This window comes from Phoca vitulina, unplaced genomic scaffold (assembly GCF_004348235.1).
Source record: "Phoca vitulina isolate PV1807 unplaced genomic scaffold, GSC_HSeal_1.0 scaffold20, whole genome shotgun sequence".
Classification (NCBI taxonomy): Eukaryota; Metazoa; Chordata; class Mammalia; order Carnivora; family Phocidae; genus Phoca; species Phoca vitulina.
In genome coordinates this window covers 19540737-19558217 of record NW_022589723.1, presented here as the reverse complement: position 1 = coordinate 19558217, position 17481 = coordinate 19540737, and the positions used below count along the sequence as shown (strand labels likewise).

At 37.7% G+C, this 17481-nt stretch overlaps 2 protein-coding genes across 4 annotated transcripts in view; both read left to right on the top strand.

Annotated features, from left to right (window-relative positions):
- Positions 1–17481, top strand: part of MYO5A (myosin VA) — a 196808-nt gene that overhangs the window by 67175 nt on the left and 112152 nt on the right. For all 3 annotated transcript variants that reach the window (XM_032417787.1, XM_032417786.1, XM_032417788.1), the window contains exons 3-4: positions 230–401; positions 2729–2873. In XM_032417787.1, the coding sequence (XP_032273678.1) occupies positions 230–401; positions 2729–2873 (317 nt within the window). The remainder of the gene's footprint in view (positions 1–229; positions 402–2728; positions 2874–17481) is intronic.
- LOC116640651 (60S ribosomal protein L9-like) lies at positions 8783–10448 on the top strand. Its single transcript, XM_032417789.1, has one exon. The coding sequence runs from the start codon at positions 9665–9667 to the stop codon at positions 10346–10348; it is 684 nt and encodes a 227-aa protein (XP_032273680.1). The 5' UTR covers positions 8783–9664; the 3' UTR covers positions 10349–10448.

The following is a 17481-nucleotide window of genomic DNA, read 5'->3' as shown; positions in this document are numbered from 1 at the left end:
CGACTGAGCCACCCAGGCGCCCCAGCAAAAATTCTTAATACAAGTCAATACATCTAGTGAAAAAGAAGACTTCCATTTCCACCAGTTCTGTGGCTTTGGAAGGTGCCAGGAAAAGAATGCATTTAATAGCTGAGAAGCATATCAGGAATAGAAAATAAGCAAAATATATAAGCCTGTTTTAATTTTATTGCCATGATTTATCCAGATGCTGTATCTTATGCATTTTTAGGATTTGGAATATCGTCTAGATCCAAAGACCAAGGAACTGCCTCACTTGAGAAACCCTGACATCCTCGTGGGTGAGAATGACCTCACAGCCCTCAGCTATCTTCATGAGCCTGCTGTGCTCCACAATCTCAGAGTCCGCTTTATTGACTCCAAACTTATTTATACATATTGTGGTAAGTGTGCTTTGCTGTCTGAGTGGACCATGAACTCTCTCCTCTAATGGACATAGCCACGGAATTATTGTGCATGGGGAAAGAAGGCTGCAGTTGGATTTTCTCCTAGAGAGAGAATCACTAAAGAGTTATCAAAAAAGATTTACCATGTTCATTAGCTAGTTGCATTTTGTGCTGAATAAGCTCTTTTGTGAACTTACATAATTTTGCTCAGAAAAAAAAAAGAGAACTGAACTGGGCCCATCTTTTAGAGCTTCTTCCTCCCAGAGAAGTCATTTGACAAATTCAGTGACAGTTTGCCAGTTACTTTCATCTCATACAACTCGTACAAGAACTGTTACATAAAGAGTAGATGTTCAAAGACTTATCTTTGTGGTGCAGGTTCAAGAAGTTTAGTGTTCTCGGGACGCCTGGGTGGCTCAGTCGGTTAAGCGTCTGCCTTCAGCTCAGGTCATGATCCCAGGATCCTGGGATCGAGTCCCACGTCGGGCTCCTTGCTCAGCAAGGGGCCTGCTTCTCCCTCTGCCTGCCTCTGTCTCTCTGATAAATAAATAAAATCTAAAAAAAATAAAAAATAAAAAAATAAAAAAAAGAAGTTTAGTGTTCTCTTGTTCTCAATGCAGGACTGACGACTCACAGTAACTGTTCTTGCTTGATGTACTGGCGTGGGCCCATGCTCGTTGCGGTATTAGCTGCCAGTGACCCAGCTCAGGATTCTTTTTCTTTCTCTTAGAAATTAAGCATGTGTTTTTGGGTTTTTTCCTCTTTTCCTTCTTTTGTCTCTCTCTTTTTTTTCTTAACCTTATTTTCTCCCTTGTCCCTGGCTCTTTTCTCTACTGACTTATCTTTCTTTCCCTGATTACTCTCCTCTGGGCTCAGGTCTGGGATTTCATTCATTTTCTTCTCAGTCTGTTTGCTTGGGTGACCAACTCAGCGCTCATCATTTCTTCCTTACTCCCCTGCTTTGGACAGAGACAGCTGTCTTCTCTTCTTAAAGGAATTTATACCTCTTGTATCCTTGATACTAACTCTTTTTCTTCCCTGTCTATGAACCAAATATTTCTGTTTCTCAATTTTCATTTTTCCATTTATCTTTTTCTTGCACATATGGTACCTTCTTGGTGAAGCCTCCCCTGCCTGCCTTATCTAAATCATAAACCCCTACTCCCCTCCTTAGTTTCCGTCTTTTTTTTTTTTTTTTTAAGATTTTATTTATTTATTTGACAGAGACACAGCGAGAGAGGGAACACATGCAGGGGGAGTGGGAGAGGGAGAAGCAGGCTTCCCGCCGAGCAGGGAGCCCAATGCGGGGCTCGATCCCAGGACCCTGGGATCATGACCTGAGCCGAAGGCAGACGCTTAATGACTGAGCCACCCAGACACCCCAGTTTCAGTGTTCTTTTCTCTGTTTAATTTTTCTCCTTTTTCTTTCTACTACCTAACCTGTGATATTTATTTTTTCTTATCTTGTTAATTGTCTGAATTTCCCACTAGAATATAAGGGCTATGAGAATAAAGATTTGTCTTTTTTTGTTTACTGTTATAAACCTAGCACTCAGAAAAGACTTGAGGAATACTTGGAGCTGAATTAATATTTGTTGAATGAAGGAGTTCATTAAGTTAATATATACCTACTATAAAATTTAAGGAAATACAAAGAAAAGTATAAAGAAGGAAAAATAATTACATGTAATTCACTACTGAAAAATAACCAGTATTATGTTGACATATCCTATATGTGTGTGTATGTGAGAAAGTATAAATAGATATGAAATTGGAATTAGTTTATATAATTTTTTTTTTTTAGTCTATATAATTTTGTGTCATCTTTTCCTATGACATTTAATATTCTTTAAAAACATAATTTGTGGTGGTAGTATAATAGTCTGTCATGATGTAACAAAATATTTGGTTACTCTTCCTTTATTATATATTCTGTTTGATTCTGCTTTTCACTCTTGTGAATAATATTATGACAAACATCTTTATGAAAAAAACCTTTGCTTGAATGTCTGATTATTTTACTTGGATAAATTTCTAGAAGTGAATTTTTTTATTTAAATATTATGAAAATATTTAAAGTTCTTTTAACATTGTCATAGTTTTTATTTTTAATACCTTAGGCCAGTTTTTAAATGGTGTTTTAGTTAGGTCTAGGTGTAATAGGCTCAGAGGCAAAGGCTATGATATATTTTGATCTTTAACAATTTGTTCAAGATTAATTGAAATCAAAATTTGTGTTAAGTCTGATTCTCACTTCACCAAGTTTGATATGTCCATTAGTATATCATTAACTTCTTCTTTTGCTTTTTTTACGCCTCCCCCAGGTATAGTCCTAGTAGCTATAAATCCTTATGAACAGCTGCCTATTTATGGAGAAGATATTATTAATGCCTATAGTGGTCAGAATATGGGTGATATGGATCCACATATCTTTGCAGTAGCTGAAGAAGCTTACAAGCAAATGGCCAGGTTGGTGGAAGCTCTATTTATTTTTTCATGACTCTTATTAGTTGTGATCGTTTCTTCTTTGCTGAGTCACAGATATTTTGAAACACAGTGAAGAGCAACTGGTAAATTATTATTAAATAAACAGCCTTGACTATTTCAGATGGCCTGCATTATTATTAAAATAATATTTATAAAAGGACATATTTATAAAAGGACATATAGTTTTTAAAAACTGCCTGTGGAATCTCCTCCCGATCCTGTGACTATGCAAGGACAGATGTTATGTTTACAGATGAGAGGATCAAGGATTGGTGGTTTTAAGTGATACGCCCACTATCCTTCAGCTAATGAATGACAGACTAGAAATAAAAGGCCTAAGAGCAAGAAGAATCTGTCTGTATCTTAGAGAATTAAATATCAAGGAAACTGTGAATTTAATGTTACTCTTATGTTCTAGAGACCAGTGATCCTGAACAGCATCAGTAAAATGTCTTTGATATTAACCATGGAAGCCTAACATTTTGAGAGTAGAAAACCAGAGAAAAAAAGCTACTTTCAAGGCTAGATTTTACTCTTAATAATGTAGTATAATGTAAATCAAAACTATGGATGTATAGAATAGTATACATTTAACTCATTTCTCCAGTCTTCAGGTAAGAACCAGCATATTATAAATACGATGTGGGAAACCCTCAAGCAATTTAAGTGGAGAGAAAAATAATACTGCAGAGGTTTTATTTTCTCCTTTCCAACCAGGGAGAGTGTTTGTACATAATTGGGCCAGCATGTGACAGAAATTTAGAATTATTTCATTGACAGAGTTCATAGAAGTCATTATGCCCTTTTATTAATAAAATATTATTACTTCTAATAATCATTAACAATTATTAAGTACTCTCTCTGTGCAAGGCGCTGTTTAATTGCCTTCCATTTTGTTAAGTAATTTTATCCTCACAGCAACCTTCTGAGGTTGGTATTATTATTATTATTATTATTATTATTATTTTTAAAGATTTTATTTATTTGAGAGAGAGAATGAGAGAGAGAGAGCACATGAGAGGGGGGGAGGGTCAGAGGGAGAAGCAGACTCCCTGCTGAGCAGGGAGCCCGATGTGGGACTTGATCCTGGGACTCCAGGATCATGACCTGAGCCGAAGGCAGTCGCTTAACCAGCTGACCCACCCAGGCGCCTGAGGTTGGTATTATTATTAATCTTCATTTTACAGATGAGAAAACTTAATCACTGAGAAGTTATTTAACTTTCCTAAGGCCACATAACTAGGAATACTAGCTTTCAAATTCCATTAGTCTAACACTATGAAATATTATCATATTAGATATAAAATGACTAAATATAGTTTTGTACTGCATTACATGCTGTATTATAGCAGATTCTGTTATAAAATGGGAATGAGTGTCAAAAGTGTAAGAAAGGGTACTTTTTTTAAGGATTTATTTATTTGAGAGAGAGAGTACATGCATATGAGTGATGGGGAGGGGCAGAGGGAGAGACTCTTGAAGCAGACCCCCCGCTGAGCGTGGAGCTCCATGGGGAGGGGAATTGGCGGCCGGGGGGGGGGGGGGGGGGGGTGCTCAGTCCCACAACCCATGAGATCATGACCTGAGCCAAACCTAGAGTTGGCCGTTCAACTGACTGAGCCACCCTGATGCCCCAGAAATGTTACTTTTTTAAGCTTTTAAATTCCATCTATTTGCATAATTTTTTCTCTACAATGAGGAAAGCCCACCAATATTTGATTTGTATAGTACTGGAGCATTCGATACAATGTTAGCACCACACAAGTACAGCCAGAGAACTACCAGGCAGAGAGGGAATTGTGTGGAGTGTCAGGACCTAAAAATTGTCTCTGAAAAATGTTATACTGTTCCTAGAGAATGATATGACTTCTTTGAAAATACTAATATTAAATATGAAAGTTTGGTTCTTAGCATTTTTGTGACAGGAAATCCAAGAAGAGTGTTAGATTTATATGACTATTTCTGGCTTTTCAACCCTGGATTTACTCTGTTTCCTAATATCCCCCCGCTCCCCATTATTCCCCTGTGACTCAGACAGTCAATGTGATGACTGCAGGTTTGCTTGTTTCTTTTCCCTTTGCTCAGTTTTGTTTTTTAGGCAGTTTTAAAATACGCTTCAATCAGTTATGATAAGTTCACCATTTATATGAGTAAATCTGTACACATAAAATGTGCTGCAACAGCTAAATAGACCATGTCTCTTAGGCATAATGTTGGAGATAGATATTGCAGGCTCCTTTCTTATCATCTTTTCCTTGCCGAGTGAGATGTGCCGTATTTACCAGATATGAAACCTGGAGTTTCACATTGCCGGTACTCCTAGAGGCCCCTTACATCTTCAGGGAGTGTATAGTCACTTGTTCAGTAGACCTTTACTGCACACCATCCACATACTGTCCTGGGCATGGGGGACACAATAGCAAACAAGTGAGACAAAATAGACAAAAATTCTTACCCTCATGAAGTGAGGCATGATAAACAAAAGTAAATAAGATACACAGTTTGTCATATATTAATAAGTGCTATCCTGGAAAATAAAGTTAGAAAAGTAGATAAGGAATGCTAGGTGGGCCAGAGGGCATATGTACTAGGCTAGGGGAAAGCCTCATTGTAAAGCTGCCTCCCCCCCCCACTTTTTTTCCAAACTTCAAAAAAAAAAATCTTAAACTTACAAAAAGGTTGGAAAAATAGTACACAGAGGTACTATACACCCTACATCCAGTTTCCCCAAATGTTAACATGTTACATAGCTATGGTAAATAATTGAAACCAGGAAATTCACATTGATATAATACTATTAAGTAATCTGAAAATCTTGTTCACATTCATCATTTCCCCTCTGATGTCCTTTTTCTGGTCTAGGATCCAATCTAGAATCATACATTGCACTTAGTTCTGTCTCCTTAGGCTCCTTCAATCTAGGACCATCCATTAATCCTCTTTCCTTTCATGGCTTTGACACTTTAGAAGAATATTAGCCAGCTATCTTGTAGGCCTTGAGGGCACAGCAGTAGAAAAATTAGGCAAAACAGACTGCAAAAATCCTTCCCCCCCGAAAGTTTAAGGTTTTCTCCTAATTAGGTTGAGGCTAGCAATGCGCTTCATGCAGGAACCTCACAGAAGTGACGTGCCCTTCATCATATAGAGGAAACACAAGGTGCCAATTACTGGCGATGTTAAGTTTGATCACTTGGTTATGGCGTTATCTTCCAGATTTCTCTACTATAATTACTATTTTAAACTTTGAAATTAATAAGTATATTATGGGAAAATACTTTGAGATCGTGCATATATCCTGTTTCTCATCATACTTTTACTTTACTAATTTTAACATCCATTGATGATTCTTGCCTGCAACAGTTTATTACTGTGGTGTTTGTCAAATGGTCATTTGCTATTTCCATCATTCCTTCTCCAGGTATGAATAGGAATTCTACTCTTAAGGAAGAGCTATTCCTTTCCCCCCATTTAGTATTTACTTAGTGTTTATTTGTATCAATATGGACTCATGGATATTTATTTTATTCTGTGGATTATTCTCCATTACTATTATTATTTATTTTGTTCAAACTCTCTCAGAGTTGGCCCTTGGGAGCCCTTTCAAGTGTCCTTTCAACAGTCCTCCATTGTTTTTTGATCATTTCCTTACTTTCTAGCACCACGTGGCTCATTTTCTAATTTCCTTGCCCCAGTCCTGGAATTAGCCATTTCTTCAAGGAGCCCTGGTTCCTTTTTGGGAAGATCTGTCTGCTAGGCGTGCTCATTACGACTGGGGCATCATCTCTAAGCCCAGTACACAGGGCTAGGAAATATATGTTTCCCCTAGCCTCACCAACAGAATGTGTTGTCATACTTTTAAAATTTCACCATACTGACAGGTGAGAAATGGTATCCCAGTTTTGTTTTGATTTGCCTTTCTCTAAATATGAGACAGTTGCACATCTTTCCATACACACACACACATCTATGTCTATTTTAATGTCTATCTCTATATATTTTAAAAAACATGAGTTCATATTGATACATCCAATTCCAGTTCAACACCACAGATTTAATTTTTGTATTCTCTTTTTCCTTCTTTTCCTTCTTTTTTTGGTCTTGAGAAACTTGGCTCTTATTATCCACAATATATTTACTTCTTTGCTGAATCCTAGAATACTCAAAAAGTAGTTTAAGAAATATTAACCCGCAACCCTGTGAAAAGCAAATTTACCACTCAAGCACAATATTTGTGTCCAATTCATTTTGTCTCTAGCCTTATAGAATATAGTTAAAGTTCTGATTTCCAAAGTTACTTAGGTTAGTTCTTGTCTTACCCACTTTATTAGTTTATTCAACCACTTTCCCATATATGGTCCTTCAGATTGTTTTCATCATTCTGCAATTATAAACAATGCTATAGTGCATAACCTTGTATATATGTATTTCTGTATTTTAAGAAATGTAGCTTCAGGTAAGTTGCTAAAAGTGGCATTGCTAGGTCAAAAGGTAGGTGTAAATGTAGTTTTGTAGGTATTGCCAAATTCCTTCTAGAAGAGTTGCACTGGTTTGTATTTCTGCCAAAAATGTTCAAGAGTCCTTGCTTTCCCATAGCCTCATCAACAAAAAAATGTGTAGTCTTTTTAGTTTTTCACTATCCAATGATATCTCAGTGTTGTTTTCATTTGTATTTCTTTAAATATGAGTGAGTTTGAACATCTTTTCATATGTTTTAGAGCCATTTTATTAATGCATTAGTCTCTTTGTTTATGTGGTGAACTGTCCACTCATGTCTGTTTCAATTTTTCTATTGTGTTTTCAGTCCTTTGATCCTCAATTTTAAGAGTTTTATTTTTTTATTTATATTTTTTAAGTTTCTTTCTTTCTTTCTTTTTTTTTTTTAAGATTTTATTTATTTGACAGAAAGAGACACAGTGAGAGAGGGAACACAAGCAGGGGGAGTGGGAGAGGGAGAAGCAGGCTTCCCACCGAGCAGGGAGCCCGATGCGGAGCTCGACCCCAGGACCCTGGGATCATGACCTGAGTTGAAGGCAGACGCTTGACGACTGAGCCACCCAGACGTCCTTTAAGAGTTTTAAAAAATATGTTAGGAATATTGGCCCTTTGCCTGTGGTATATAAGCAAATATCCCCGCACCCCCATTTATAAGTTTTGTTTTGATTTTGTTTATATGTTTTTTTTCCCCTGCAAAATAATCAGTCTTTTTTTTAGTTACTCTGGATTTTGAGTCATTGTTAAAAACCTTTCCCTATACCAGGATAAAAGAGAAATTCATCCATGTTTTCTTCTAGTCTTGTATTGTTTTATAATATACTTTTAGATCCCTGATTCCATTGAAGTTTATTCTTTTGTATGATATGAGATATGGATCTAAATTTATCTTTTTTCCAAATGGCTACCTCCTTATCCCAGCATCACTTATTAAGAAACCCATTTTGCCCCAGTTCTTTTAGATGCCATTTAGCATATCCTAGGTTTTCTCTTTTTTTTTTTTTTAAAGATATTATTTATTTGACAGAGAGAGACACAGGGAGAAAGGGAACACAAGCAGGGGGAGTGGGAGAGGGAGAAGCAGGCTTCCCGCCCAGCAGGGAGCCCGATGCGGGGCTCGATCCCAGGACCCCGGGATCACGACCCGAGCCGAAGGCAGACGCTTAACGACTGAGCCACCCAGGCACCCCGTTTTCTCATGTTTTTGGATTAACTTCTTGTCTCTGTTCTTTTCACCTCCCTTTGTCTATTCATGTCCTAGTACCACATTGTTTTAAATATAATGGCTTTATAGTATTTTTTTTTTAAAGTAGGCTCCATTGCCCAGTGTGGAGCCCAATGTGGGGCTTGAAATCACGACCCTGAGATTAAGACCTGAGCTGAGATCAAGTATCTGACACTTAATCGACTGAGCCACCCAGGCACCCCTTTATAATATTTTTAAATGTTTGGTATCATTAAACCCTCTCACAGTTTGTCCTTTTCATTATTTTCCTGGCTATCCTTAGATGTTTGTTTTTCCATACAGACTTTTGCATCAACTTATCTAACTCCATAAAAAATAAAGCTGTCTTTTGAGTAATAACATGAAGGAAGGATAAAGCAAGTCATTCACATTTCTGGGGAAGAATATTCCAGGCAGGGAGATCACCAACTGCAAGGACAGTACAAGGCCATGTGGGGTATCGTAGCAAATTTGACTTCTTCTCTGGGTGTGAGTTTTGAGCAGAGGAATGGCCTGATCTTGCAGCTATGATAAAAATCGACCATAGATTGCTGCCAAAAATGCATATCCTGAATCTAATCAGGAGGAAACACCAGAAAAACTGAAAATGAGGGGCAATCTACAAAATATATAAACTCTTCAAAATTATGAAGATCAGAAAAGTCAAAGAAAGGCTGTGAGTATCTGTTTATGATTAAAGGAGATGAAAGATATATGCCAATTAAGTCAATGAATATTCTGAATTGAATCCTTGATGACGGGGAGGGAAGGTAACTACGTAGGGAACATTGCTGGATGGTTGATAAAATTGGAATATAGACTGTGGACTAAATAATACTAATATATCAATGTTACATTTCATGATTTTGATTATTGTAGATACGTAAAAGCATGTCACTGTTCTGAGGAAATACAGTACTCTAAATTATATAGGAGGCATCGTGTCTGTAACCCACTCTTAAATATTTCAGAAAATATTAAAATAAGAGAAAAAGAGAAGTTAATAAAATAAACAGGCAAAACCTATAAACAATTGGTGAATCTGAGTAAAGCATATATGGGAGTTCATTTTACTAGTTTTGCAATTTTCCATAAGTTTGAAATAATATCAAAACTAGTTAGAAAACAAAAGCAAAGCTTCTTTGCCACATCTCCTGCGAGAATGAAGACCATTCTCAGCAATCAGACTGTCGCCATTCCAGAAAATGTCAACATCACTCTGAAGGGACACACAGTTACTGTGAAGGGACCCAGAGGAACCCTGCAAAGGGACTTTAATCACATCAATGTAGAACTCAGTCTTCTTGGAAAGAAAAAGAAGAGGCTCCAAGTTGACAAATGGTGGGGAAATAGAAAAGAGCTGGCTACTGTTCGCACTGTCTGTAGTCACGTACAGGACATGACCAAGGGCATTACACTGGGCTCCCGTTACAAGATGAGGTCTGTGTATGCTCACTTCCCCATCAACATTGTTATTCAGGAGAATGGTTCTCTTGTTGAAATCCGAAATTTCTTGGGTGAGAAGTACCTCTGCAGGGTTCGGATGAGGCCAGGTGTTGCTTGTTCTATATCTCAAGCCCAAAAAGATGAGTTAATTCTTGAAGGAAATGACATTGAACTTGTATCGAACTCAGCTGCTTTGATTCAGCAAGCCACAACTGTTAAAAACAAGGATATCAGAAAATTTTTGGATGGTATCTATGTTTCTGAAAAAGGAACAGTTCAGCAGGCTGCTGAATAAGATCTGAGTTGTCCATCTACAGAAACAGCAAGATGCCGGATGATTTTTCAGACTTATTTGTGATATTTTAAAGATGCAATAAAAGCTATACTGATTTGGGGGATGCCTGGGTGGCTCAGTCGGTTGAGCGTCTGCCTTCGGCTCAGGTCGTGATCCCAGGGTCCTGGGATCGAGTCCCGCATCGGGCTCCCTGCTCCGCAGGGAGCCTGCTTCTCCCTCTGCCTCTGTCTCTCATGAATAAATAAATAAAATCTTTAAAAAAAAAAAAAAAAGCTATACTGATTTGGGAAAAAAAAAAAAGAAAACAAAAGCAAAAATTAAAAGAACAGTTGGTAGTGGGACAAGGGTAGAATCCAGAAGACAAGTTAGGAGGTCTTTGTATTGATCCAAGCAAGAAATAATGATAATCTAGTTAAATAAGATATTAATGGAGAAGGTAAAAGTAAATGGATGGATTCTGGATGTATTTTAAGAAAGAATGGACAAAGCCTTGCTTATGTGAGGGTATGAGAGAAAAAGAGGAGTCAGGGATGGTGGCAAGGTGTTCGGTCTGAGCACCTGAAAGTTGGGGGTTGCCATTTAGTGAGGTGAAGGACATTGCAAGAAGAGCAGGTTGTATTTGTGGGGTGGGAGTGTGGCGGGAGGAAGGGTTGGGGTTTCATTTTAGATACCTATCCTCCAAGCAAAGCTGACAGAAGTGATTCTTCCCCAGGAGGCTTATGTCCAATGACAGTAGCCATAACTAGGATCCTTGACTCAGGACTCCTTTCTAAGCATGCCCCTTACAGAGAGCAGTGCCCTCATGGAACACCTTCATAGTCAGGCCTCTTACTTTTAATAGTCCTGTTGACTTACACAAGAGAAAATGTCAGTGGGCTGCTGTGTCTGTTTTTCTTCTCATATTCCTGTGTCCCATTTATGCCAGTCTTTTCTCAGGCTGAACTGACTGCTCTTTGACAACTAAATGACAGCATCGTTTTCCTTAAAACATAAACTTTTTTTCTTTTGTTTCCTTAAAACCAGGTAATATTGATTACTTAATTTGGTGTATTTTTTTCCCCATTGTGACTGGTAAATAAATTTTTTTGACTAAGTTTCATTTATGGGTTTTCTTGAAATAAATTAGATACTTATATGTATAACCTTGGTATAATAAAAACGATATCTGTACTAATTGCAGCTGCATCAGTAAATAACTATATAAGTTTAAATCTCCTTGTCTGCCTTGGTCTCAGTTTTATTACCTATAAAATGGAACAGTTTCACCGGATGGTTTACCTTGACACTTGTAGTGTTCTGTGGTATACATTTGTTACCTTTCTGTTTCATGGAGACTAATTAATAAGCATGTTGCTCTTCCTAGTGGAGAGCAGACTATGGTAAGGAGCTGTGTAGCAAAGCAGAAGGAACATGGTATAGACTTCTTGGAAACCAGGAGATGTGGTATGTGACGTCATTCATAGAGCTCTGCTCTAACCTTGGATAAGCCATCTAACCTCTCTATATTACTATTTTCCCTAACAAGGAAATAATACCTGTCGTGCTTACTTCAAAGTAAAAATTATACTAGATAGATAAACATAAAGGCACTCTGAACAGCATAACATAGAGACTTACTGAGTCACTATGTTGTACACCTGAAACTAACGTAACATTGTAGGTCAGCTATACTTCAATAAAGATTTTAAAAATACACCATTTTAAAAATGCTAAGTATTTAAATATAGGCTGTTACTGTCATCATAGTCTTCATCATTATGGAGTCTTACGTCTGCATTCTCTTTTCATCCACTTTAGCCTGTCATCTGGTATATTACTCTTGACCGTTTATTGCCAGGCCTTTTCTGAGGGTGGCTCCTTCTTTCATTTGGCTGGGCAGTCTCTGAATTCTTCACTGTCCTGAAGCTCATTGGCCTGCTGGCTGTTATAGATGATAAAATCTCCCCTGTTACCAGCAGTGACTCGGCTGCCCCGTGGTACCAAGTATCCCATTTTTGCAAATAGACTTGAAGTAATATGTGCTACCTGACGAGGAATTTTATGTATGATATATAAAGGTGGATTAACTTACATTAATAGCTACCATGTTTAGATGCTTGCTGGGTATAAGCATGGTGTCAGGCGTGTTACCTCTAATCTTCATTACATCCCTGGGAGCAGACATCGCACCCCTGCTTTACAGGTGAGGAAACTGAGGAAAATAACTTGTTCAGGCTGTCATGCTAATAAATAGCATCTGGGAGCTGACATGTGGTTCTCACTTTGAGACTCCAAAGCTTTTCTTCTTTTTTTTTTTTTTTTTTTAAAGATTTTATTTATTCGAGAGAGAGTGAGAGAGAGAGCACAAGAGGGGGGAGCGGGAGAGGGAGAAGCAGACTCCCTGCTGAGCAGGTAGCCCGATGCGGGACTCGATCCCGGGACTTCAGGATCATGACCTGAGCCGAAGGCAGTCGCTTAACCAACTGAGCCACCCAGGCGCCCCCAAAGCTTTTCTTCTTTGTCATTTCATTTTCTTACTTTCAACTACGCTCCCCTATTCTAACACATATATTCCTTCAAATTAACATTGCATACTTGTGTTTATGCACGTTTTATTCAGTCTAGAATATCCTTCTCTGTGCTCCTTTATCTGCCTGAGTTTTATTTATTTTCCATGATCCCACCCAGGTTTTTCTTTGAGACTACCTCAGTGCCTGGTATATGATTGCTCTTCAGGATTCTTTATTTTTTTTTTATTTTTTTATTTTTTAGATTTTTATTTATTTATTTATTTGAGAGAGAGAATGAGAGAGAGAGAAATAGAGAGCACAGGAGGGGGGAGTGTCAGAGGGAGAAGCAGACTCCCTGCTAAGCAGGGAACCTGATGTGGGACTCGATCCCGGGACTCCAGGATCATGACCTGAGCTGAAGGCAGTCGCTTAACCAACTGAGCCACCCAGGCACCCTCTTCAGGATTCTTTAAATATGAATTTGGCACTTAGTGGGTACTAGCTACCCCATAAGGTTGTAGAAGGAATAAAATACAGTAAATATAAGTCTGTAAAAGTTATAAACATATGTAACTGGGTATTTCTGTTATGGCATCTTTATATTAATGAACAGAGAAGTCAGTTTGACCTGAGAGGATCTTATAGTCATGTGAATGGTTCCTCAGTAGGAACTGAATGACCTTAGCATGTATCTCTAGGGAACACTTCTTTTCATTTCCTGAATAGTCTCTCTGCCTCTCTAAAGCACAGCTTTCACCAGTCTGCCTGCACATTTTTTAATAGGAAATATTTAACTTCAAAAAAATACTAAATATTGTCATTGTGAACTAATTGTCTAATGTCAACTTTAGAATTTAAATCTTTTCTTCTTGAATGGATGGAGCTAGAGAGTCTAATGCTAAGCGAAATAAACCAGAGAAAGACAATTGCCATATGCTTTCACTCATATGTGGAATTTAAGAAACAAAACAAACAGGCAAAGGGAAAAAAATAAGAGAGAGACAGACAGACAAAGCAAGAAACAGACTCTTTAACTATAGAGAACAAATGGATGGTTACCAGAGGGGAGGTGGGTGGGGGGGTTGGGTGAAATAGGTGCTGGGGATGAAGGAGTGCACTTGTGATGAGCACCAGGTGATGTATGGAATTGTTGAATCACTCTATCATACACCTGAAACTAATATAACACTGTGTTAACTAACTGAAATTAAAATAAAAACTAAAAAAATATCTTGAGATTGATCAAAAGCGGAAATCATGAAAACACAGAGCATAGCAGCTGATTTTGATGAGTGATAATGGTGTAGAAAAACTTAACACCTCTTAACAAGAGAGATAGGGATTAGAGTCTCAAGTGAAGCCACATCTTTAAGTCATCACAGTAAAAACAAGGCTCTGGAAGAAAGCCTTATATCACATGAACTTAATATTTTCTCTTTTTAACAAGGGAGAAACAATTAGGTTGATTGCCTGCAAAAAAGTAAAACTCTAGATTTTGTTTCATGCAAACATGTTCACTTATAAGCTAAAAATTAGATGTAGGTGCTTGTACACTTAACCAAGGTAAACGGCAACACCCAGTGGTTATCAGAGAGTCAATATCAACATGGGTGGAAAGATTAAATTGTGTTCCACATGAATCAGGTCTGAGGTTGGCTTTACTTAGTTTAGTCATGAATGATCAGGATGTGAATGAAAAGTATGCTCATTAAATTTGCAGAGAATAAGTTGATGGTCTTAGAAGATATGAATAGTATTCAGTATGACCATGATGAACTAGAGAGATTACATTTTTTATTTTTTTATTTTTTACTTTTTTTAAGATTTTATTTATTTATTTGACAGAGAGAAAGAGAGAGCATAAGCAGGGGGAGCGGCAGAGGGAGAAGCAGGCTCCCCGCTGAGCAGGGAGCCCAATGCAGGGCTCGATCCCAGGATCCTGGGATCATGACCTGAGCTAAAGGCAGGCGCTTCACTGACTGAGCCACCCAGGTGCCCCGAGATTACATTTTTTAAAGGGTACAGTTCAGAAGGAAAATCTATAAAAGAATATACCTGATGCAAAGTGAAAACTGAGTAGATACAAGAAAGGGCTGGACAGACCAAATAGATACAGATAGACTGAATAGATAGAAGTACTGAGGACCAAAGAAGGAAAATGGACTAAAGTGTAACTCCTGTCTTTCATCAACCCAGAGTGGATATTCTGTTCTTTAATATTCTGTTCTTGAAACCTTTTCCTGAGGTTTCAGGCACCTCTACATAGTTTCATTCCCATTGCATTCTTCCCATACATCTAGTTTTCGCCTAATCATCATGTAAAAGTCAATGAAAGCATCACCTTTTCAAGAAAGCATTTCCTGACATCCCCTTCTCACGTATCCTACCAATTCCATCCTGGGTAGTATCCTGGGTAGACCTCCTTTTTAAAATGGAGTGAAGCAATCACTTCACTCCATTTTAACTATACTTGGAATCTCTCTCAATAGGCTATGACCCCAGAGTCTTTTATCTGCATAAAATGATTGGCACATTGTGACTGCTCATTACATGTTTGTTGAATAAATGAACGAAGCAGTATTTTTAGGTGAGGCTTTTAGTTCATATTAGAGCCTCTGGAATCAACATTGATAAAACAGGTCAGAAGAGCTTACCTCCAAAGGCACCCAGTACCCAGGTATTTAGGATTACTGTAGAGGTCCTTGAGAGAATTGGCCAAACCAGAAATCATAAATCTTTGTTTCGTGCGTCCTTAAGACTGTCCAGATTGATCTGTCCTTGATGAAGAGTGGAGAATTTCTGTTCTTTAACGTGGTTTTATCAGGCTTTTGAAGTGATATCTACATCCCAAAAATAGAAAAAACTTTCTTGTAATGTACGGACAAGAACACTTGAAAGGTTATAAATACTGGCTGATCAGATAAGCAAAATTTCAAAGAACAATAAATTATTATTTATATATATGTAACCATATAAAGCTCACAGCTCCAATGAATAGAAGAGGGTAGACTCTGGTATTCGCCTTGAACCATAAAATTTTTAAAAATTTTTATTTTTTTATTTCAAGTATAATTAACATACAGTGTTAGATTAGTTTTAGGTTTACAATAAAATGACTCAACAATTCTATACATTACTCATTGCTCATCATGATAAGTGTACTCTTAATCCCCTTCACTTATTTCATCCATCCCCCCACCCACTTCCCCCTTGGTAACCACCAGTTTGTTCTCTGTATTTAAAAGTCTGGGGGCCTGGGTGGCTCAGTCGTTAAGCGTCTGCCTTCGGCTCGGGTCATGATCCGGGGGTCCTGGGATTGAGCCCTGCATTGGCCTCCCCACTCAGCGGGAAGCCTGCTTCTCCCTCTCCCACTCCCCCTACTTGTGTTCCCTCTCTCGCTGTGTCTCTGTCAAATAAATAAATAAAATCTTGAAAAAAAAGTCTGTTTTTCTGTTTGTCTTTTTCCTTTGTTCATTTATTTTGTTTCTTAAATTGCACCTGTGAATGAAATCATGGTATTTGTCTTTCTCTGATTGACTTATTTCACTTAGCATTATGCCTTCTAGGTCCATCCATGTTGTTACAAATGGCAAGATCTCATTCTTTTTTATGGCTGAGTAACATTCCATTGTGTATATATACCACATCTTTATTCATTCATCTGTGGATGGACATTTGGGTTGCTTCCATATCTTGGCTATTGTAAATAATGCTACAGTAAACATAGGAGTGAATCTCCCTCTCTCCCTCTCTCTCTCTTTCTCTTCAAATTAGTGTTTTCATTTTCTTTGGCTAAATACCCAGTAGTGGAATTACTGGATCATAGGGTAATTCTATTTTTAACTTTTTGAGGAACCTCCATACTGTTTTCCACAGTGGCTGCACCAGCTTGGATTCACACTAACAGTGCACAAGTGTTCCTTTTCCTCCACATCCTTGCCAACACTTATTTCCTGTGGTTTTGATTTTAGCCATTCTGACAGGTATGAGATGATGCCTCATTATAGTTTTGATTTACATTTCCCTGATCATGAGTGATGATAAGCATCTTTTTTTCATGTGTCTGTTGACCATCTGAATATCTTCTTTGAAAAAATGTCTATTCATGGATTCTGCCCATTTTTAAATTGGATTATTTGGGGTTCTTTGGTGTTGAGTTGTGTAAGTTCTTTAAATAGTTTCGATATTAACTCCTTATTGGATATATCATTTGCAAATCACTTCATTCAGTTGGTTGTCTTTTTTGTTTTGTTGTGTAAAAGCTTTTTATTTTGATAAATAAAAATAGTTTAATTTTGCTTTTGTTTCCCCTGCCAAAGGAGACATATCTAGAAAAATGTTTTTACGGCTGATGTCAAAGGGATTATTGCCTATGTTTTCTTCTAGGAATTTTATGGTTTCAGGTCTCACATTTAGTTCTTTAATCCATTTTGGGTTTATTTTTGTGTATGGGATAAGCAAGTGTGAACCATAAAATTTTTATCCCTGATGTTTTTGTCTGTTTTCCCCTCATCTCTGTCATACCCTTCTTGTTTTTCCTTTTGTGTGTCTTTATTATCTGTTACCCTTCTCTCATCTCTGTCTTTGCTTGGCTTCCCATTTCTACCTATCTCTGCTCTTATTTTCTCTTTTTGGCATTTCTTC